General features: G+C 35.8%; 1 protein-coding gene and 1 long non-coding RNA gene across 3 annotated transcripts in view; one reads left to right on the top strand and one right to left on the bottom strand.

Annotated features, from left to right (window-relative positions):
• LOC143667442 (uncharacterized) overlaps nucleotides 1-19,622 on the top strand; it is a 71,276-nt gene extending 51,654 nt beyond the window's left edge. Inside the window, exons 2-3 of the long non-coding RNA XR_013168044.1 lie at nucleotides 12,124-12,178; nucleotides 19,235-19,622. This is a non-coding gene — a long non-coding RNA (uncharacterized LOC143667442). The remainder of the gene's footprint in view (nucleotides 1-12,123; nucleotides 12,179-19,234) is intronic.
• MUSK (muscle associated receptor tyrosine kinase) overlaps nucleotides 1-22,451 on the bottom strand; it is a 113,913-nt gene that overhangs the window by 54,180 nt on the left and 37,282 nt on the right. The window contains exons 6-7 of one of the 2 annotated variants that reach the window (XM_077141665.1): nucleotides 11,725-11,754; nucleotides 6,048-6,172 (exon numbers count right to left, since the gene is read on the bottom strand). In XM_077141665.1, coding sequence (XP_076997780.1) covers nucleotides 6,048-6,172; nucleotides 11,725-11,754 — 155 coding nt within the window. The remainder of the gene's footprint in view (nucleotides 1-6,047; nucleotides 6,173-11,724; nucleotides 11,755-22,451) is intronic. The other variant, XM_077141673.1, reaches the window with a different exon arrangement.

The raw sequence follows: 22,451 nt of genomic DNA, 5'->3' as shown, positions 1-22,451 counted from the left end.
TGATTTTCCTAGGAAACATCAATATACTACCTTGAGAGTCTTAAGACAATGACAACAGCTTCCATAGTGGAGCCACAAAGCATATGACTGGATAGGATTCAAATTATAAATGACACTTGAAATATTATTAGAGAGCTAAAGAAAGCAGTACTTATTTTACTTATCAGTCTAGTATAATTACTATCAGTCTAGTATAATTTAATGAATTACAGAACATTAGCCCTGGTATCAGATTAGAAATCATCTTTTCCAGCCATTCCAACATCTCTGTCATTATAAACATGAGCAAATCAATGTCAGAGAGGTTAATTGACTCCCTAGAGATCACATTAGCTGTAGAACAGCATTTAAGACTTATGTCTCCTGGCTCCCAATCTAATGTTCATTCTACCATACCTCAAATTATGTGCTTATAAAATGGCATTCATTAATTTATTTACTCTATTTGGAAGATGTGTGGGATAGACAAACCAATTTTAATTACAAGTTATGAGAAAATAATCTTTTGTTCAAGTATCAGAAGAGAAAAAATTCTTCCGAAAAAAAATAGTGAAAGCATTAACAATAAAGCAATAATTGTATGCCTGAAAGGGTACCAGGGCAACAAGGCATTCTCCATTGGTGGAGGCACCCATAGAATTTGGAATCTCTTCCCTGTTTTACAACCTCCATCAACGTTTCACACAATGACACTTGGTTTCCCATGCACTTCTCTTCCCCTCCCCCACCCCTTCTTTCCTTTCCCATGCCTGTGTCCTCCTTTGCTTCTTTCAAGACCACAGCAGGGCAGGCCATGGTGGTTCAACAGGTAGAGTTCTCACCTGCCATGCTGGAGACCTGGGTTCAATTCCTGGTGCCTGCCCATGTTAAAAAAAAAAAAAAGACCACAGCAAAACAGTCCTCTTAGGACCCACCGCATTCCAGAGGCAGGGCTGGAGCATGGTCCAAATACAGAACACAGCATTAGCTTTTTGAGAATCCTTTGAATAAGGGGACAGGACTGGACATCCTTACTCCCAGTCTTCTGAACCTACTTCCCTCTTAGCTTTCTGGCACTTTATGTCAGTTACCTTTATTTAAAGCAAAATAAAGTATACAAATTAACTTCTTATATAGATGTGTCTTAAGGTTATCTTTCTTTTATGCAGCAAAATTCTTCTAAAGCCTACAGTATGCCAAGGACAGTATGCTAGAGGACAATACAATAAGCCTCTGCATTTAAGTCTGTATTTTATTCTGCTTTCTTTTGCTTTTCAGATATGCGCCCTAGTTTTAGTGGCTGATATTTAATTTAGATGAGGAATCTTATAATGGTCTAAAAGAGAATAATAAAAAGCATTTAGGACTAATAAATATGTTATGGAAAAAATTAAGAACCACCATGAGAATCTTTGAGTTCATTCTGGATAAGAGAAGGTCATGGGAATATGTAGTCATTCAAGCCCACAAAACATGGGCCTCAGATTGGGTTGACATCATGCTTAATACAATCTGAATCATACCATAAGGTGTTGCCTTCTCAAAAAACTAGTCTTCCATTTTCCTGCTGGGCTGGTTGCATTCCTTTGGAACATTCCTTTGACTTTAAAATGCTGTTTACATGTTGTAATATGACGATGTATGTCTATTGCAGCCAAAACAGCAAAAAGCTGGACAAAGACTCTCCTTGGGCCCCTGAGAAATGAAAATATCTGAGAACCAGTTAGATTACTAAAAACAACATTTGAGTTGTTTAGTTGTATTGGGAGACATCCCCACCCCACATAAAGGACAGTGTTGAACATATATCCAATCCCCCTAAGGCACGAAAGAGGGATCTCAATAGGGTCACCTAGAGAGTTGACATATGTCCCCTGCAATTAGGAGACACAGCGGATTAGAATCTGATTGTTATAAAATCTAAAGGGCAGAGTCAGGTTGTCTAGCAGCTCCAATGGGATAAGCAAAGGCGAGGTGACTTTGTAGGACGGTTGGGACTCCTAGAGTTTGTGGGTGCAAAAGTTTTATGAAAGATGCGTTTTGGAGTTATTTTAAATCCACCCAAGAGAACCTTTGAGGGAGATGATGGGCCCCCAACAGAGCTACTTTACGTTCACTGACAAATCCGGGCTAGGAGGAAGATGACCTGCCTGAGGAAAATCTATCACTGGTATCATCTCGAATGTTCCCAATGGTTGTCTCTAAAGAATCATGACTGTCTCCGTGAGGGAGGAAACCATTTTAAATACCTGTCAGGTAGGGAAGGTGTAAAACCAGCTTACAAGAGTGTCAGTTAAATTAGAACTCCCCTACTCCAATTATTTCTCCTTCGTTCCTCCCATCCCAACCCTGTAAGAGTCATGAATAGCAGCTAGCGAGCAGGGGAAAGAATGAGTAACCGTGAGCTAAGGAGCCAATGTAAACCTTTTCTGGAAGGCAGGCAGGATATCTGCAATTGTACCTGGAAGAAAGAAAGGGAAATATCTCTCCTATGAATGAAGCTGGAGATCTGGGTTATTATTTAGGACCGGGCATTTAAAATGACTAAAATGAGATGGTATTCATGATTTAAAATCAAATAAAATTGGCCAGAAAAACTTACAGAGCCTGCTTGAGGGAGGACCCGATGGTGGGAAAAGAACTAGCTCTGCTGAATAAATTTAAAAGCTCGGAGTGAAAAATAATGCTGTATTACATAAAAGTTATGCTTATTCAACATCTGAGTTACAATGATAAAACCTTAGCCTTCCTGTTTAACTTTTCTTTTTCCTCCTGAAATCCCAAAAGAGAAATGAAATCTAAAGTTAGTACAAATGTATCAATAGAAAGCTGGAAGGATATCAACATTAAAGGAGCAGAAATTTTGAGCAGTTTCTGGGAAATATAAAGAGATGGGATAGGACTAATAGAAAAATGAATATCAACTAAGTAGCCAAAACCTAACACAAAAGGTTTCCTAAGAAGAGGATGATAAATTTTCCCTACAGAGTCATGGAAAATTCCACAGCTCAGACAGCAGGCCCTGAGTAAGGTAGTTAAATGACTTTGGGAGCTATTTGTATGCACAGATTCTCAGGCTGAGGCATCTGCCTCTGGGCTACAGCTTGTAATTGAGATTTTCTGAAGTGGGTTCTTATGGTGAACATATATGTTAGGCATTAGAGCCTGAGAAAAAAATAACAGAATAAATAGATTCCCCTTTTTCATCCACCCCTACCCCTGAAAATATGCAGAGCAGAAAAAAAAAAAGAGACTGAGCTATTAAGGGAAATTCATTTAATAGAAGTCTAAATAGAGAAAAATATAGAGACGCAAGAAGCAATAATAGCAGATATAGTAAAGGAAAAATGTTCCTTAAGAGAGATTTGCATCTCAAGTTCCGCCGTACAGACATTTAAAGCAGATATGGATCAAGATACATCCCAGTAAAATGTCTAGATTCCAAGTGTAAAGAGAACATACTCTTAAGTTTTTAGTATATGATGTTCTATATCAAAAGAAAATATACAAATTCTATAATGTTTGGTGTATTGGGGTGCTTCAAAGAAACAGAACCAAAAGGTTATATGTATATTTTTCTAAGGATTACTATAGGGAATTGGCTTCCATGACTGTGGATGCTGGCCAGTCCAAACTCTGGAGAATAGGCTGCAGCCTAGGAATCCCAGTAAAGATATTAAAGCCCTTAGTTCAAATTCCCCAGGTGAAGCTGTGCTGGCTAGAGATTCTAGCAAGAGCCAACGTTGAAATTGAGGCAGAAATTCTTCTTCAGACCTCTGAAACCCTCAGTTTTAACTCTTAAGACCTCCACCTGATTGAATGAGGAGATCACCTACATTGCTGAGAACAATCTCTTATGACCATTATAGATGCAATCAGTTGATTATAAATGCAAATTCTACCTACTCAATATTTTCACAGCAATAAGTAGGCCTGTGTTTGATCAGATGTACACCATTAGCTGGCCAAATTGACACCTGAAATTAACCATCAGAACTGCATAGTGTTGTTAACAAAACCTGACCATAAGAGACCACTAAAAGAAATAGTCCATTTCTGTTTTTGAAATAGATACAGTAATGCTAATAAGGTAATAGAAAATTAAGGTGATGTAATTAAACAAAAAGACAATGTATTTAAAAAATTGAAAGAACGGCTCAACATATGGATAAAAATTTGTAATTAAAAGTGTGGAAAAATTACATGTCCATTAAAAAATTGATTACAGGGTGGGCAATGGTGGCTCAGTGGCAGAATTCTCATCTGCCATTGCCGGAGATTGGGTTTGGTTCCTGGAGCCCACTCATGCCAAAAAAAAAATTGATTACAGGCATCTTATTAATTTTAAAATCTATTTCTATTGAAAACACTTATTAAAAAATAAAAAAATAAGAATAAATTTTCTCAGTGTGTTAAAGAATATCGGAAACTGAGTACAAACCAAACATGAAGTAGATAAGGGGTTAAAATCTATAAAATATAATAATATATAATAAGCTATGAAGGTTCCTATTTCAGATATTGATATGCTAGTTTATTTAGACCAACTTTTACACTTAAAACAATGAAAAATATTGACAAAATATTTTTAATCAATATAACAAATTTGAAAGCCTTCATTTTCTCTGAGAGGGTTTTCTAATCCTAGAAAATCTAAAGTTTCCTTTAGACGGTCCTGTGGGGTGGGACAGAAATAAAAACTCAGGCCTATAAAGGTGAGAAGTGTAAGAGAAGATATACTAAACTAAGATCTCAAAGAATCAGACCTCAGGAAGTTATCTACAAGTGAAATGACCCACAAAAGGAACTTCCGCCCATGCTAATCATCTGGTTGACCAAGGAGCTTAAGACCTTGAACTTTGTTCAGAGGTGGTCCCAGACTAGTAGTTAGTCCTAGGTTCCTGGTGGAGGCAAATAAAACACAACTCCTTTTTGGAGGAAAGTGCATCCATATAGACCTTAAATTTGTTCCTGATTTTTATCCTAATACAATGAATAGTAGGTGACCAAAGGTAATTAAGAATATAGGTAAACAAGACACATGAACAAGAAACAGAGGAAAAACAGACAACATAGAGAGTCCTACTATGGTGAACCATCTCACTCCAAATAATGGCCAAAGTTGTTTCAGTGACCTATGCTTGCATATATAATTCACAACCATTACACCATTACATATACCCCTTACTTCTTTCCTCTTCGCTCGCTCTCCACCAGCCATACTGGCCTCTTTGCTGCTTCTCCAAAACATCATGTGTCCTCTTATCTAAAGGACTTCGCACTTGTTCTTTACCCAATTATCTACATGGTACTCTCTTTCACCTCTTTTGGATCTTTGCTCAAATTCATCCTTCTTAATGGGCCTAACCTGACTACTCTACTGAAAATGCAATCTTTCTCCTAAAATTATATTGTTGTCTTTTCTTGCTTAATTTTTCTCCATAGCACCTAACACTATCCACATTCAATTTGACTATCTCTTTCCCTACCAGAATATAAGCTCTATGAGGGCAAAGAATTTTCCTGTTTTGTTTGCTGCTGTATTCACAGGGCCTAGAATAGGCCTGATTCCCAGTAGATGCTCACTACATATTTGTAGAATGAATCAATTAACGCTTAGACATAAAATATTTAGAACAGGGCTTGGTTCACAGTAATCACAATATACATTTATTATTATCGCTATTAAAAATGTTGAAAAGAATGTTAACCTGAGAGACATGAGTTCTAGTTCTCGATTACTTTTCATTCAAGTGTTTCCCAGCAGTGAACACATCTGTCTTTCATTTAATGAGTTTTATGAAAATTATTTGACTTGTGTGGGAAGTCGTTGTTACCAATCCCACTTGATGCAAAAGCACAAGCAGAGAACTTGATTTTTTGTATATAAGGCACCAAGAAAGAAGGAAAGCCCTAGATTTCCATTTCTATGGCAGGGGCTTCGATGGCCAATGATACTGGAAGACTTCAAAACCAGAAGGTGCAGATGAGGCTGATTACAGAGAGCAGGGTAACTCTACAAACTGTACAGTCTATCCCAGACAAGTCCCTACATAGTGGGCACTCACAGTGTTCCCGTTTTCAAGCCAGGTAATGGTGGGGACAGGGATGCCTGTTGCTGTACAGCGCAGGGTCACGGAGGAGCCAAAGGTAGTATTGTGGGTTTCAGGAGCCCGCAGGATTCTGGCAAAAACTGTTAGGAAGACAAAAGTGGTGAGTGACTCTCCAAGAAGGAATTCTCAAACTAGAGTGGTCTTTAAAAAAGTGCAAATCCCTCAGTGGCAGAGTTCTCGCCTGCCATGCCAGAGACCCAGGTTCGATTCCCGGTGCCTGCCCATGCGAAAAAAAAAAAAAAGTGCAGATCAGCTCACATTCTACTGTGTGAAACCCTTCAGTGTTTCCCACTGTCTTAAAGGTAGTACCAAACCCCATGCCCTGGCCTCTAGGCCCCTTAGCTACCACCCTGCATTTCTCACTACTCCAGGACTTCAGGCTGGTTCCCAGGCCAGGAGCTTGCCCTTTCTCTTCCTTTGCTTGGAACACTCACTCCTCAGATCCTCCCATGGAGGGACTGGATATCACTCAAGTCTTGGTTGAAGTGATATTTTCCCAGAAAATCACCCAACAGAAATTGATCACCCAACATAAAGCCCATCCTTCCCCCATTCACTTTTTCATCAACCTGTTTTATTTTGTTTTGCTTTTATCTTTTCAGATCTCACCACTCTCTGAAATGATCTTATTTATTTTGTACTTGTTTGTTGTCTGCCTCCCTCACTAAATTGTGGGTTTTCTGAACACAGAAGCCTTGCCTGTTTTGTTCACTGCTGTATTCGGTACCCACAGGAGTACCCGGTCAGAGCTAGCATGTGCTAGAATTTTGTTCAGTGAACAAAATCGTTAATGAATGCTTGACACCTTAAATTGTATCACAGTGGAAAGACAGATAAAATCTTTCAAACTTCTCAGAAAATGAGATAAGCATATCAAGCAAAAAAAGAAAAATAATGTTTTAGGTAAAATGGGGAAAATTTATATTGCTTTCTGAGGCTGAGGCTCTATTGATTTAAGGAAGAAGTCCTTTTGATAAAAGCAGGAATTTTACCTAAAGTGTTGAGATAAGGCTCAGAGGTACAATAAATTGAAGGTTATGTAGGGTAATATGATCATTAAACTTCAGAGATTGACTAGTTTCTTGCTTCTAGTTTCCAAATGTGGGAACTGAAGTCCAGTTAATTTAAAGTTTCTTTCCCAAGGTAATAAAATGGATGAGTGGCAAACCTGGCCTCAGGTCTTCAAATCCAGTGTTCTATTATGAAATATTTTTGATTGCCCTTTATATAATAAATATAATATTTTAGGTTCCTGCCTTTTATTTTGCCCAAACCTAAGCACAGAACATAATATTAGTATACCTCAATTAACACAATGTTTTGAAACTTAGCTCCTCTAGTTAATTGGAATTTGTAGAGTTTGAAACTGAAAGGGAAACATCAGGAAGTATATATTAAGGAGAGGTATGCAGGACAACAATAGATTAAGTCTAGAACTATGTTAGAAGTTGGTCTAATTGTAGACTACCTCTTAAAAGGATTACATCTTTCAAGGAAAGAAAAGCAAAGATGTTTTTTTGAAAACTGGATGCCTTTTGCAGATCCAGACAAATTCAACTTCCTATCTTTTCCTATTGAGAACTTCAAAAGAGAGAATCTAGAAGAGAATATTAGAAATACAAACATTGGGTCCGAAAGCCAGGGGTAGGGGAAAGCAGGAAAAATATAACATTTAAGGCAATAGTGTAAGTCTCATGTGTGGGTTAGAAAGCAATTAAGTTAAGAAGCAGGATCAAATGTTAAGAATGCAACTGAATTTGCCTTCCAGAAAACAAAATTGAGCTGCTTTTGATTAAGTCTTGACTCTCGTTAGCAATCTACAGGTAGTAGGGGGTTAAGGAATCTTAAATGACGCTATAGGGATGCAATTCAACCAAATCCAGAATGTAGGAAAAATAACAAGGCAGATTTTTAGTTACTTCAATAAATAAATGGCATCAGGAAAAGAGAGAGACACATGACCCAAATGTAATGTGTGGCTTTTGTTTGGATCCTTACTTAATAAGCCAAATGTAAAAAGACATTTCTGAGACAGGCAGATAAAAGTTGAGCAGATCTGGTTAACAGAACATATTAAGAAATTAGGGTTAATCATTGGGGATGGGTTGGTGTAAAGAAAATGGTATTATGGTTATGGTTTTTTTTTTTTAATTCCTTACAAAAATGTCAGAATGTTGATAATTCTTGCTGTTGAGTGATGGGAGCATGGTAGTTTACTATACTATTTGCTTTTGTGTAAGACTGAAATTTTTTTAATAATATAAAAACAGAAAAATGAATTGCAGCCGAGCCTGCCTAAATTGACTAAGACAAAAAAGCAGCTAAAGGAAATTCTAGAGTCCTACCCACAGCTCCAGAAAAATCACATAATGGTGATATATGATTCTACTGCCATTGAAATAGGCTAAATTACTGGAAAATTTAAAACTGAATCAAGGCAGGGGTTCTGAGGAGAAAGGTTTGGCAGAAGTATTAGTCCCAGGAGCTTCAGAAATACCTACAACAGTTTTAGATCAAAACTGCGGAGGATGGTTCTAAGTTGAAATGGAACGTGGGATACAGGGAACTTTGTCCCTAGCCGGCACTATTTACAGCCTGGAAAATTCCACAGCTCGAGAAGTAGCACAGCCATTGTGGTCAGCGGGGCGGGCTCCACGCAGGACACTGTGCGTGCTAATGCCTAGGGCTTGGTCTGAGGTTCTGCCAGAAGAAATGACAATCAGGACTAGGTGACAGGATGGTGATGATGGGACCTGGCATTGAGGACATAAATTACTGCACTGAATTATATGAGGGTGGGTAGGAGGGGAAATTTTAAGTTGTGTATGTGTTATGAGGATAACATTTTTTTAAATACCTGTAGGCCTATACAACAGAAGCAGTGAACCTTGATGTAAACTATAAATTATAGTTGATAGTACAATTATAATAACTTTTCATCAATTGTAACACTAAGGAGAAGTATGAATAATAGGGCAGGGATATATGGGAACTCAGTATTTTCTTCATGATTTTTCTATAAACCTACTTCTCTGTTAAAAAATAAACACACATGCACATATATATATAAATATATATGACTAAGTGACAGAGGCTGACTCTGTTGGAAATTCTGAACTTATCAAGAACACAAGAGAACTCGGAGGCAGTGTACATTTCCACCAGATGTGCTGTGGTTCCAAACCTCTTGATGGATTTCTCCCAGGTGAGTCTAAGTTCGTGGGTTGAAGAGGCTTGACAACTAGCACAGACTGGCTGGTGTGCTAACAAAGTAGCACCTGGATATTCTCTCTTTTTTTCCTAATGTTTGCAGGTAATGATAATAGAGACCCAGATTGCACAACCTACTCGAGTCCATGCACCTCACATGGCTGTGGTGGCTCTTGGAGGATTTGGGGCTTTGCTTCTGTGTCCTGAATGTTTTGAGTGTGCGGGTACTGCAGTGATGATCTTATGGGTTCTGTTGCCTCTGAGACTCTTAATAAGGCAGGATCATGGGAAGATCTGGAGTTGGATGATTTTAATCTCATAGGTGTTGGGAAAGTGGAGACCGCAGATGCTGAGAGTGAAACTGACTTTGTATGCTTGAACCTGAGTGAAACCCTTCTGGCTGAAGATGAGTAGAATAAGAAAGTGGGGAAAAAGGAGAACTGAATTAATTTTTTCTGCTCTAATTTATAAAGGCAAGATTTTAAACTTGGGGACCTTAAATTCTTTTTGAAAATTTAGTGAACAAAATTTTGTCGATTTGCGATTTGCTCTGATTTACATGTTCTTTTTTTTTTTGGCTGGTATTATGTTATTTGGAATGCCATTTGGGCTCGCCGCAAGACCTCTGATTATTTATATTGCATAACACAGCTAGGCAAATATGTAAGATGGGAAATGAAATAGAGTCAATTATTATTGCAGAGTTCAGTGTGACTTTGAGGTTAATTTAATTAATGTGCTACCCTGACTGACATCAGAACCTTCAGTGGGTTCCAGTATGGAACAGGGGCTACAAAAAGGATCACTTTTGGGATTAGGTGGGGAGTTAATGAACGTGAGACTGTGCTGAGAGGCTGATAACCCCACGGGGGCAGATATACCCATGGTTGACTATAGGTTTAATTGTTAAATCCAGAAGGTTAAGAGGAAAAAGAGCAGTGGTTCAAAGAAAGGGGCTTTCTCCTGCACTGCCACATTCTTTCCAAAAGATAAAATAGAACATTCTCTGTTTATTTCGGTATTGAAAGGCAGTCCCCACACTTTCTTCCAACTTCCCTCTCTCCTCGAAGAAAGTTAAAAATGTCTTTGTGGTTTCCACTCAAATGTCATCTCATCAGTGAAGCTTTCTCTACCACTTGGCCATCCTTTAGCCTTGTTTACATTTCTCCATAGCACTTATCACCATCCCGTACCTACTTATTTGTTTGTTGGTTGTTTCTCCCTCTGGAATATGTATAAATATATATATATATGTATTCTGGCAGGCCACCTAAATGATGTCCTGAAATTAACTGGCAGTTTGGTTTGAGGCAAATTACCTCTCTTTTCTGCATAAGGGAATAGGGCCAGAGTATCACATAGTCCCTTCTAAGTTTATATCTGAGCAATTATTTCAAAGGACAAAATAAGTTTCACATGGGCTTTATTTTCTTTTGTTCGTTTCTAGCTATCCTCTTAGAGAGGTTTCTTAGGTTACATGATTCAAACCAGCAGTTACTAATGGGAATGACTTTGGGGCAAAAGAAAAAAATAGCTCACATAGGACCAGGTGACATGATTCTACCTGAATTTAGTTGTAAACAAATTCAGTTTGTTTACAAATTTAGTTGTAAACAAATTTGTTTAGAAATAGTCAAACACCTTAGAAACCCTTATTTGAAATACCAAGATAAGGTGGTGCTGTTTTACCTAATACTAGCCTAAGGTTTATTCCTAGAATCAAACCGCATTACATAGGAACTTCTTGAATTTCATCCAAAAACTATCAAATTTAGAATACAAAGTTTGGGTCTTCATTAGAATGAAAGAAAGATGCTTTCTTTAAAGGAAGTCTGATGGGGAAAGCGCTTGTTCTACATTAGGATTTCCCAAACACAGTTGATTTCCCACTACTTTCTTCTAAACATATTCCATTCAATGGATATGTCTGTATGCAATTAAAATGAGTTGGACTTGATTTTGTTTGGTTTAGTTTGATTTGGAGCAATGACATAATACTGCCTGAGCTCTTGAAATAATAACAATAAAAACCTAAGCTGGCACTTGACATTTTAACATTTCTCCAAAAATTGTAAACCGAAAAAAGTCTTTAGTAAAAGGGTAGCTTTTCTATCGCAACCTGTGGGAGATTTATACAACTATGTTGATTTATGTCATTTCATTTTGTTTATACTTTCAGAATTTGGGACACCTGTTTTGAACAGTTCTCTTGACCCAGTCTTTTCTTAAAAAATATAAAATTCAATAAGAAAATTATAATAAAGCAACATAGCTAATAATACTCTGTTAAATGCTATGACAATTTTCCCATACATAGTTTTTTTTTAAATTGCCACAGTTATTTATAAGGTTAGCAAAAAAAAAATTAATAAACAATTGAATGGAATCATATGTTTAAAAATGCAGAAAGAAAATAAAATACCTTTAGAATCTTGCTCTGGTTCGCTTTCTTCTATTAATAGAAACAAAACAAAACAAACAACAATACATCATGAAAAGGGAAATCTTTGACAACAGAAAGATCAGTCGTGCAATATGATTAATTGGAATCTTGTTTCTTCTTTCGATAAGGAACAAATGCAGTCAAAAGGGAAAATACTGACCCTTTACAAGCAATCTATTAAATGCCGTACAATTTCAAATCATTACTTTTAGTCAGGCAGGACTGTACAGAAAATAAACTACAGCATACTTCAAAACATAGATCATTCATGCATTTTTATTTTAACGTTGACAATGACTCTTTCTTTCAAGGCAACAGACTGCCTATTGTTTTGATCAGTTGCGTTCTCCCTTCTAACTTGGCTTCTCTTCTTACCAGGCCCTGCTGTGGAGCCAGTGATGTTGAATCTGGAATCTCAACTATCATTTCTATGGTAATAGACCCATGTTGTATTAAACAGAGGATTAGGGGGTTTTTGCAGAATAGAACCTACTCACAAACACGGTTCTGCTCTTCCGTTTCAATGCCCAGAGGCTAGAGGCAAGCAAATCAATGGCTTCTAGAAACTATTAGCGACTCAATACATAAAGGATAACGTAAAAATATCTAAAGTGAGTGTAAAGGACGGAGGATTTCTAAGTTTAAAAAACCCTAGAAGAGAGACAATAAAAATCAAATTAATTGTTCCAAAATGTTCAATACAACTTATCAGATGTTGATTCCATGTGCAGCTCGTTACTTTATCCTGAAGACTTATTTGTTCGTGTCAGTTTAGCCCTTCTTTAGAATTAATGATTAAACCGAGGGCAGTATTTGTTTATAATTATAAAATAATAATGCTACTATTCACTACTTTTAATGATAAGAATATGTTTGCATGTTTCTTTACAGATTATGCACATTATGTGTTATGCCATTTTATCCTTGTCATATCTCTGTAATCGAGCATAATTGATATTATTAGGCCCATTTTTCAAACAAGGAATCAGAGGCTCAGAGATTTGCCACAGGTGCAGAGCCAGGAATCCAATCCCAGTTTTTTAGTATCAAGTTCTCTGTGCTAGCCAAGCATCATATTGAGAAGGCCTCATATTTACACGTAACACTAAAGTAATTTATTAATTAATTACTGAAGTGAAGTAATTTATTATTTCTCATTTATATTGAACTGCTGAACTTTCCCTGCTTTCACCAACCAAGTCAATAGCATATTCTTTTTCATTTATTTTTTATATTGAGGTCAAAGACTACTTAAAACTTGTAAATGGCATATATTTTATAGTAAAAGGACACTTAGAGGTTGTTTGTCAAATGTACCCTTGAACAAAGGGATCATTAAATTTAAATTTGAGTACCTTTGGTCTGGGCATGTCCTTCTAGTTAAACATAGTTTCATGACTCCCCAGTATCTTATGCTCTGCTAGCCTCATTTAATAAGAACTTTTACACTTGAACTTGGCTCCTTTATCAGTTTTTCCATTCCTTCTTTACACTTTTAATTATTTCTAATAGACATTTTCAGATAATAATAGCAATGAGCCCTTCTTTATAAATTTGGGAAGAATTCAGAAAATATTTATACTTTTGGAAATTATAATTTGAATTGGAAATACATGAACATTATATAAAATTCAAAAGGCAAGAAGGAGTGTATAATGAAAAGTTCTCTTTTCCATAGCCACCAAGTGCTCTCACTCAGAGGCAACCAATGTTAGTTTTTAAAATATATATATTTACAGCATTAATATGTGGATATACAAACATATGTGTTTTTTTTTTTAACTTTTTTTTACATGGGCAGGCACCGGGAATCGAACCCAGGTCCTCTGGCATGGCAGGCAAGCGTTCTTGCCACTGAGCCACTGTGGCCCACCCAAACATATGTTTTTTGAAAAACTTTATGGTTGTAGAATATGATAGGAAATGGATGAAAAACAACTTCTCTGTCATGGTTATGAGCCGACAACTCCCAGGTTTACATGTTTCTTTGTTGAGATCCAAGGAGAGAGAATAGTGTTCTTCCAAAAGATTTCAGAAGAATGATAATGCTTCATTTCCAGAAGGGCTCCCCAAATGTCCATACAATTTTAATTTTTCCAATTGGTTCATATGCCAATCCTAGAACAAACCACCATAGCCAAGGCCAAAATGGAGTTTTGTCAATTAGCCATGGATTTAAACCACATGAATCAATCCTATGATGAATTATGTTGGCTTCCCCCAAATATCATGGGCTTCATGGAGTACATGAAGATAGCCAAGTGAAAATCAGGGTGGCTACTAAAAGATAAGGGAGGCACCTCCGAGATCCATCAATGATATTTTTTCCAATTGATTTTGTTCTTTTTTGTTTTCATATTAATTCTGCAAGCCCAGACTTGTTGCACACATCATTGATTTTACAATATAAGTTTGTTCTTGCTGTTTCTAATACATCAATTAGTTATTTAATCATATTAATTTCACTCTCAGTTTCTTTACTTACTCTACCTTCTCAATTTTCAAGTTATTCTGTTGTCTTCACATCAGATTCAGGCTCTATTTTATGATGTTCTTTAATTTATTTGAGAGTATGACATATTTAATGTCTAATTTTTTAATAATTACTTTACTTTGACAACTGATTCTTCTTCTGTATTTCGTATGAGTTTCCTTATCACTTTCTTTTGCTCTTGAATTTGTACATAGTTCTTCCTTCAAATTTTGTCTCTCCAATTTATACATCTCTTTGGCAGAAATAGCCATGTCTCTGGCTGAATTTTCTTTGACCCACTTCAGACCTTATCTGTGTTTTTACTTTCCCCCTAGAAAATGATCTTCAGGGCTATATGTTGTCAACTTATGCAGTTTGATGTGCTTTCTCTTTACTTGGGAATGAAGGAAGCTAGAAATTAGGGCCTTAGAGTAAGATTTTGTCTCTCTTCCATTTCCTGTGAGTTCATCCTAAGGGAAGTTAGGATGGAAGCTACTTTATCTTTTGAAGGTACCCTTGTGTCTCTGATAGTTACCTATTTCCTGGGTAAACAAATAATTTTTCAGGGCCAAGACTTTTTGTTGGGTCAGAGATAACTAGTTTTAGATGACTTACAGCCATTCTCCCCAGACAGAATGGAGGAGATATTTCAGATCTTGTTACTTTGAATATCTCTAAACTTGGTTCTACTAATCTGTAGTAGAAGAGAGATTTTGAAGTGAGGCATTCCATGTGTCATTCTCTAGAATTATCTATACTTCCAAGAGGTTCATTTATTTATTTTTCCTTTTCTTTTTTGGCAAGAATATGTAATTTAGCTCATTGGTCCCCAGAACAATTATGCTTGTTTCCAAGCTTGCAAAAAGAGTCCTTTTTTATTTTCACCAGCCAATAACTATTTGTGAACATTTGGAAGAGACATGGCACGCCTAGAGGAATATTTGTTCCTTAACTGCTAAACTCCAAATTTTAAGTTCAGAGGTTGAAAGATATCAGTAACTTTTTCAGAATTTTATTCATTCTTCATTTCCTTAGTGTACACTACTCTTTTTTAGGGTTCTGGAGCAATGTAGGCCAATTCTCAGAGTCTCCTTTCAATTTTGCTACAACAACCCTTTCCTGGACTATACGTTGAACTTTGTTCTTTGTGGATAGGCCCAGTTCTGGACAATGCAGATTTTCCTTTCTTATTTTTCAGTTTGTTGTTTTTGTTGTTATTGTTAATTTTGCTTGATGTCTTTAGGGTTGGAATCAGTGCAAAGTTTTGAAAACGTGCACCCATTTCCCCATTGCAGATAAATAGAACCAACTCAAGAGATGAAAGAATGTTTAATATTTGCCATTTTCCTATGAGAGAATCCAGAAGCTCCATTGACAATTACATTTTCATGCACAGACTATCAAATTTTTTCTATGCATAATGCAATATGCATCTATAAGCATACATATTTATATAAGCTTATGTATCAATATATGTATTTGTATACTCATTCACAAACAATTGAGGTTACTTTAATCGGAGAAAATTATCCAAGAATAATATGCAAAACCTCTTTAAGCATAAATACACTCATTCAGTGTATGAGATGGTTTTTCATTTTAAGGTCAAATTGGAGTCCTAGCTTATCTGTATATCCTCCTTGCTCCAGCCTGCTATGATTCCCTCTTGATTTTGGAACTTATTGTCTTACTATTTATCAATTTTTAAGTATTCTGCTTCATAGTCCTTTATCCCCATTTAATTGCTAAATGCTCATTTAACTATTTATGTTGAATGCAATGTTCTCATCTTCCAAATTGATTTGTAATCTTTAGGATGGAGGATAGTATATCATACTTCTGTTGTTTTTATTTCCCCATAATGTCTAGCACAGTCTCTTCTAGAAAAAAAGAAAGTACTTAAACAACAAAAAAAAAAGAAATAAACTACTGTTTGCCAGTTAGATTAGTGATACATTTTCCTTCTGCTTTCTTGGGGTTGTCTTGTAGGATATTTAGAATAGAGAATCAGACGCTGCCAAAATTGGAATAATCTGTGAGATAATTTATTCACTTCACTTCAACATCCAAGTTAAATAGTAATCTATCATTTCCCTGAATACGTTGATTTATGGGAACCTTACTATAATAATAACAACCCATTTTGACCAACTTTGTTAAAAAATAAATAGAAAGAATATTCTTTAAATCAAACCAGAATCAGTCTCTCTATAATTATCACCAAAACGACTTAGTTCCTAGTTCTACCCACTAAGCAAGGAAGAAAAAATATTCATCAGATATTTTCATGTTTCATGCTGATAGGACTGGTTCTTCATCCTGATTGCTAACTTTTGAACTTACCAGTTTGTCTTATCTTGTGGTACTCAGACCTGAAGCTAATGTACAGAACCTCACAAATTCAAATAGCAAGACTCATTCTAAATACTCTATTCCTATGAGCATAATTTGCACCTCTTTCTTTTGCAGTCATATAACATAGTTAGTTCATGGATTCCACTGAAAATGATGACTATCCCCCAACTTTTTTTTTATGATTTGCTCTTATTAAGGTCTATCTCCCCAGTTTTGCAAGTGAAAGTTTGTATCAAAGAAAGAGAAAATAAGATTTTCCTATTCAATTTAATTGTATTAGTTGGAGAGTAAATCTGGAGGAAAGATTTATTGCTTCATAGGAGATTTATTGCTATATAAATCCATAAAGGTTACCTTGTAGAAATAAAAGGAATACATTTAGTAAAACCATATAAATCATGTGGAGCTTGTCGAGATAAAGAGACAAAAGCAGAAGAGAAAACAGGGAGACCGTGGTGTGCTTTCTTTTGATCCCCAGAGTGAGGCAAGCCAAGAAGATAATAAGAATTTGGCTAAGTAGAGTTGAGATCTCCGCCAAGGATGAAATAGCACATTCTTTGCTCTTTGTTGCCTTGGCATTGGGACCTCCTCTTGGTAGTAATGGAATTATCATGAGGGAAAAAAGCAAACAAGTAAATTGAACTTAGAGGTGAAGCCAAATATAATCTGGATAGCCCTACCTGGGGAGAGTGTTGGAGAAGGGTTTGGGAAGGATCGGAGTTATAATCAAATACTGAAATCATGATGGAAAGAATTTGAGATATGTATGAAAGTGCTTCTTTGAACATGAGTATTCCAGAGAACTTCCAGGTATCCTAACCCATTTCTTATCTCAGTGATTAAGACGAAGTCAGTGTAAGTAATAAATCATGTGGTAGCATATAGCATAGAAGTTAAGAAAACACCTCTGGATTTAGACTGACTGTTTAGAAATCTTATGATACAATTAATTTCTAACAGTATATTTCTGCTAACTAGGAAAACTATTAATATGTTTGTGTGTAAGTATGTGTTTCATTTGTGCACTGTACTCAATTATTATTAGTTAAAATAGCCTTGGAATAGCTACTCTTGGTATTTATATAGGTGTATAAAAACTTCATCTTTGAATATCAGTGCTTTTGACATTTCCTTTCAAATAATATTCAGGTTTTATTTCTTTCATATTATATTAACCAGAATTTACAAAACAACATAGGATAATTATAGGAAAGAAGACTGCGAATCAAGATGGTGCTATGAGCTCACAATTCCAAACTATCTAGCCAGAACAAGAGCACTGCAATAACATACATGTATATTTATTATTTAAAAAGACAAACCCAGTAAATACGTAAGTGAACAGAAACACAATATATAAGTAGGAGCTGCTGAGCCCCAGTTCTCTGAACAGAGAGAATGGTCTTAAAGTTTGACTTTTCCAGCAGTGTACCATATGAAGTAGGGGTGGGAGATTCAGTGCTTGAACCCAAAGGGCAGAGTGGGTATTTCTTGCTTGTGAAAAATGGAGGTTTGGAGGTGAGAAGAAACAGTCATGGTATTGCAGCCATAAAAAGGGCTAAGCTTTTAGCTGGCCTAGACACTAGGTCTAAATGAGCCCTCAACCAGTACAGAATGGAGGACCTAAACCTGTGTGAGGCCTTATCTGGAATGAGGGCAGCCTCAAAAGTTACTGGAAAAAGAAGTGATTTTAGGGAGATGAAAATAAGAAAACCCCACTCAAGATGCATTGGTAAACTATAATTTCAGAAAACATTTGGAAGGCAAATGCTAAAAAGACAGCAAAAAAAGAAAAAAAAATTCAGTAATTGGGAGATTAATTCACTCTGGTAGAAAATAAAACAATGGAAAAAGAAAGTTTAAGACTCTCAAAAAAGTAAGAAAGAAATGGTTTCTATTATAAAAGGAGTGAGAAATAATGAAAAATAAATAGAATTGAAGTAAGATCAAGTAATCATGAAAAATTTAACAAATTAAACACACAATAGACGTAATAAACTCAAGACTGGATAACATGAAAAGAAGAGTTAGTAAATCAAAAGATGGTATTCATGAAACCACACAACCTTCAGTTCATAGAGAAAGAAATACAAATGTGAATGAGTAAGTAAGAGGTAGGGAGACCTGATTGATAGGATTTAATGTCTTTTTAACAGGAGTATGAGAGGTGGAAAAGAGAGGTCAGGGCAAAGAAGGAATATCTAAGAGATAATGGTTGAGATTTTCCATATTTCCCCAGATGCTTTAAAATAGTGGTTTTTAAAACCTGAAACTTATCAAAATCACTTGTGAAGGTTAACGAAAACAATAAGAAAACAACAATTAGATGTTGGCAACCCAGCTCAGATTATTGAGTCAGAATTTCTTGGCTGGAGCCGGGGAATCTATAGTTTACAGAAGTCTTTGAAAACCACCTACTGTTTCTAAGGGGCAGTGGGATTGTAAACCACTGTCATAATGAATGCATAGGAAGATTAATAAACAGAAAACAATACTGTTGAGGTTTTAAAATGTGTCCACAAATTCTCCTTTTGAAAGTGGAGTCTAATTTCTCCCCTTGAATTAGACTCACTTCTAACAAATAGAATGTGGCAGACATGACGTTTGACTTCCAGCTCCAGCTCGTAAAATCATTGCTAATTCCTCTGTTTTCTCTATTAGATCATTCATCTGGGTGAAGCAAGCCATCATATCATCAGAACACTCAAGCAGAGTGGAGAGCCCATGTGGAGGGCAACTGAGGCTTTTCATCAGCCCATCAGCTTGCGCCCACGTGTGAGTAAGCTGTGTTTGAGTTTCTCGGATGACTACAGTTGTGAATATCTTGAGTGTAACCACAATCTAAAGAAAGAGTGGCCCAGCTACGCCTGAATTCCTGACTTGTAAAAACGCTGAAGTAAATTTGCTGTTTTGAGCTATTAAGATTTTGGGTAATTTGCAACACAGCAATAAATAACTAATACAGACACCATGACAAATGGCAGTGAAAGTACTGATTGTCAGAGGCTAACAGAAAAATTGAAAAGCCCCAGAAGGGAAAGAAAGATTGCCTACCAAAGAATTATAGTGAAAATGACATAAAAGTTCTCAACAGTAGGTATAAGCTGGCATAGGGTAATGCTGAAAGAAAATCTCTGTCAGCTTAGGATTCAATACTCCTCTAAATGATCAAGGTAAAATAATGTTATTTTCAAACCTACAGAGAGGGTCTACTACCCACAGATCTTCACTGAAACGAATAATGAAGAATGTAGGCAAGAATAAGAAAATATTAAGCCAAAATGAAAAAAAAAGTGAGATGAAAAGTAATAGTGAGCACAGAAATTGGTGACATACATTGGTAGAACTATTTAACTATGGGCTATACCAATTCAAATTTTTGGAGATAAAATTTTAGACAGTACTGAAAAAGATGTGGGAGAGAAAGGGATGCTAAGTGGGGAGTTAAGGAGTGATAAGATTCTTGTTTTGTTTGAGGAAAGGCTGGAGAAGATACTGAGTGATTATAAACTTTGTTAGAATTATAGAGTCACCTATGACTGTTCAAATGTAAAAGTTGTCATCAAAATATAAAATTGTAATCAATAATTTCAAAATCAGTAAAATCCTTATGGGGGGGGGTAGAGTGAAGAATAAAGAAAAGAATATCAATCTACCAGAAAGCAGAAAAGTAACAAAAAGGAGCAAAGAAAAGAAATAGCATAATAAACAGAACATTTGCTGATGAACATGTCTAAAGAATAATAGAAATATTATCAGAATAAATTTAAGCTCTAAGCTTGCTTACCAAAAACAGATTTTTGGTTTAGATTACAAAAAAAATCTCTAGCTATATTTTGTTTACAAAACAGCACTGGGAAAGAAAAATACAAAAAAAAAAAAAGAAAGAAAGAAATAATAATAGTAATAGGAGGGAGAAACAGGAAAATAGCAAAAAAGAAAGGAAAAGAAAAATGTTCCTGTCAGAAAAACAGAATTTATGATAAAAGACATTAATAGAAATGAAGAGGAATTGCTCAAAGGTAAAAACACAACCCATGAAGGAGAAGCTACAACAATAAGTAATGTATGTACTTAACAATATAATAAAATATATTAGGCAAAACTGATAGAATTAAGAGGAGACATTGAAAGAAATTGTACTTGCATAAATAGAAGCCAAATAGAAGCCTGTTGAGAGTTTATTGTGAGGGTCCAATGGAAAGGGCAAATGACCTGTTTTCGATGGCAAAGAAAACATTCAAAAAGGAAGGTCACAATTTTTTTCAAGCATAAAGCTTCATTATTGTTTCTAATCTATTTCTAATTCTAAATGCAGTTTAATCGTCCAGCACAGTGTACATTTCTTGAATTAGGCAAACAAAAATAGAAAGCTTGTCAATGCCACAATGTAACTTTTCAAAATAGAAAGTTATAAATGATTCTCAGCTTGAATTGTCCTTGCCTCTAAATTTATTTTTCACTCTAAGTTTTCTGAAGTTGATCTTTACTTGGAATGTCAAATCATTTCTCTTACTTTGTGAGAATCCATTTACGGAAGCATTAAGGATTAAGATGATTCATGCAAATGCCTAAGAAACAAGGAGTATTTCTCAAGAAGAAAATGTATAGATAATTCCATTTATATAAATCACTCTCTTTGTTTGTCTTTGAATAAAATTGTCTCTCTTTCCTTTAAGATTGTTGTACTTAAGTTTCTTAGTGCTGTTTCTCTAAGTTGTTTCTAATTTTCCTCAGAGGGGCTCTCATAAAGAAATCTCTGACTATCTGATATGCCAAGAACACAATTCAAAGTCTTTCCCTAAGGACATACTCAGAAACTGGGAAATCAAAATCATATTAATAGGATCATTTCCTCACATTTGTATACAATATTTCATCATTTACAAGGCACCCTCTCATTTAACCCTCTCAACAATCTACGCAAAAGAGCAGATTTTAAATCTTATCCCACTGTGTACTAGCTGTGTGATCTGGGCTGGTACTTCTCTGAGCTTCAGTTTCTTCAACCAGAAAATCTAGTTACTAACTTCCTACTCCTAGAATTGTGGAGATATTAAACGAAACGATTGTACAAAGCAGCTAATAAAGTACCCAGCACTCAGAAAGTGCTGGAGACTAATTCCAAAGTCAGGTCTTCTAAATCTTGTTTTCAGAACTATTTCTGTCTCTTAAGTGTCTTCCCGATTCATGTATACTGTTCCTCCAACTGACTTCAAAAGGAGAAGCCTTTTGTTTATTTGATTAAATTTCAACCTATCTTAGCTAGTTGCATCCTGGATATTCAGCATATTAAGTACCCTTTTTCTAGGTGTTAAAAGCATATGCTTAAATCCACTCCTCAGTTGAATTCTCTGAGAAGAGCAGAAACAGTCAGTAGAAAAAGAAATCCATTCTTCAGGCTGTGTTATTAAAACATGGATACTGATCTATTTTAGTTATATGGATCCCTCCGTACATAGATTATATTTGTCTCATTTATCATCGTATTTTAATAGAAATGGGTTGGAGATGCCTGTTAGAAGGCAGGCACTACAAAGAACAAAACTCATTTAAGTGGTTTTTATTTTTTTTTCTTTTCAAAGAATTGTCCAGAAGATGGTTGAAAAATAATCTTGGAGAGGCTCTGTGATATTTTGTTTCTGACCAGATACTTCCTTTTATTTTCCAATCATTAAAAGAAAACCTGACAATAATACTAACGATTCGAAGTAAATACCTGGATCTCTCTTTCCTGACTTCTTGGTAGTTTAAGCCAAGAAACCCAATCCTGGTGTGCTGCCACTGTTTATATTTCTGTCCCCTTTGAAGCAAGAACAATGGACACGGAGGTTTATTCAGCATGAATCTGTCTCCAAAAGGATCAGAATGAGAGCTC

The sequence above is a fragment of the Tamandua tetradactyla genome, chromosome 2 (genome assembly GCF_023851605.1).
Source record: "Tamandua tetradactyla isolate mTamTet1 chromosome 2, mTamTet1.pri, whole genome shotgun sequence".
Lineage (NCBI taxonomy): Eukaryota > Metazoa > Chordata > Mammalia > Pilosa > Myrmecophagidae > Tamandua > Tamandua tetradactyla.
Note: the sequence above shows the minus strand (reverse complement) of the source record. Positions and strands in the feature narration are given on the sequence as shown.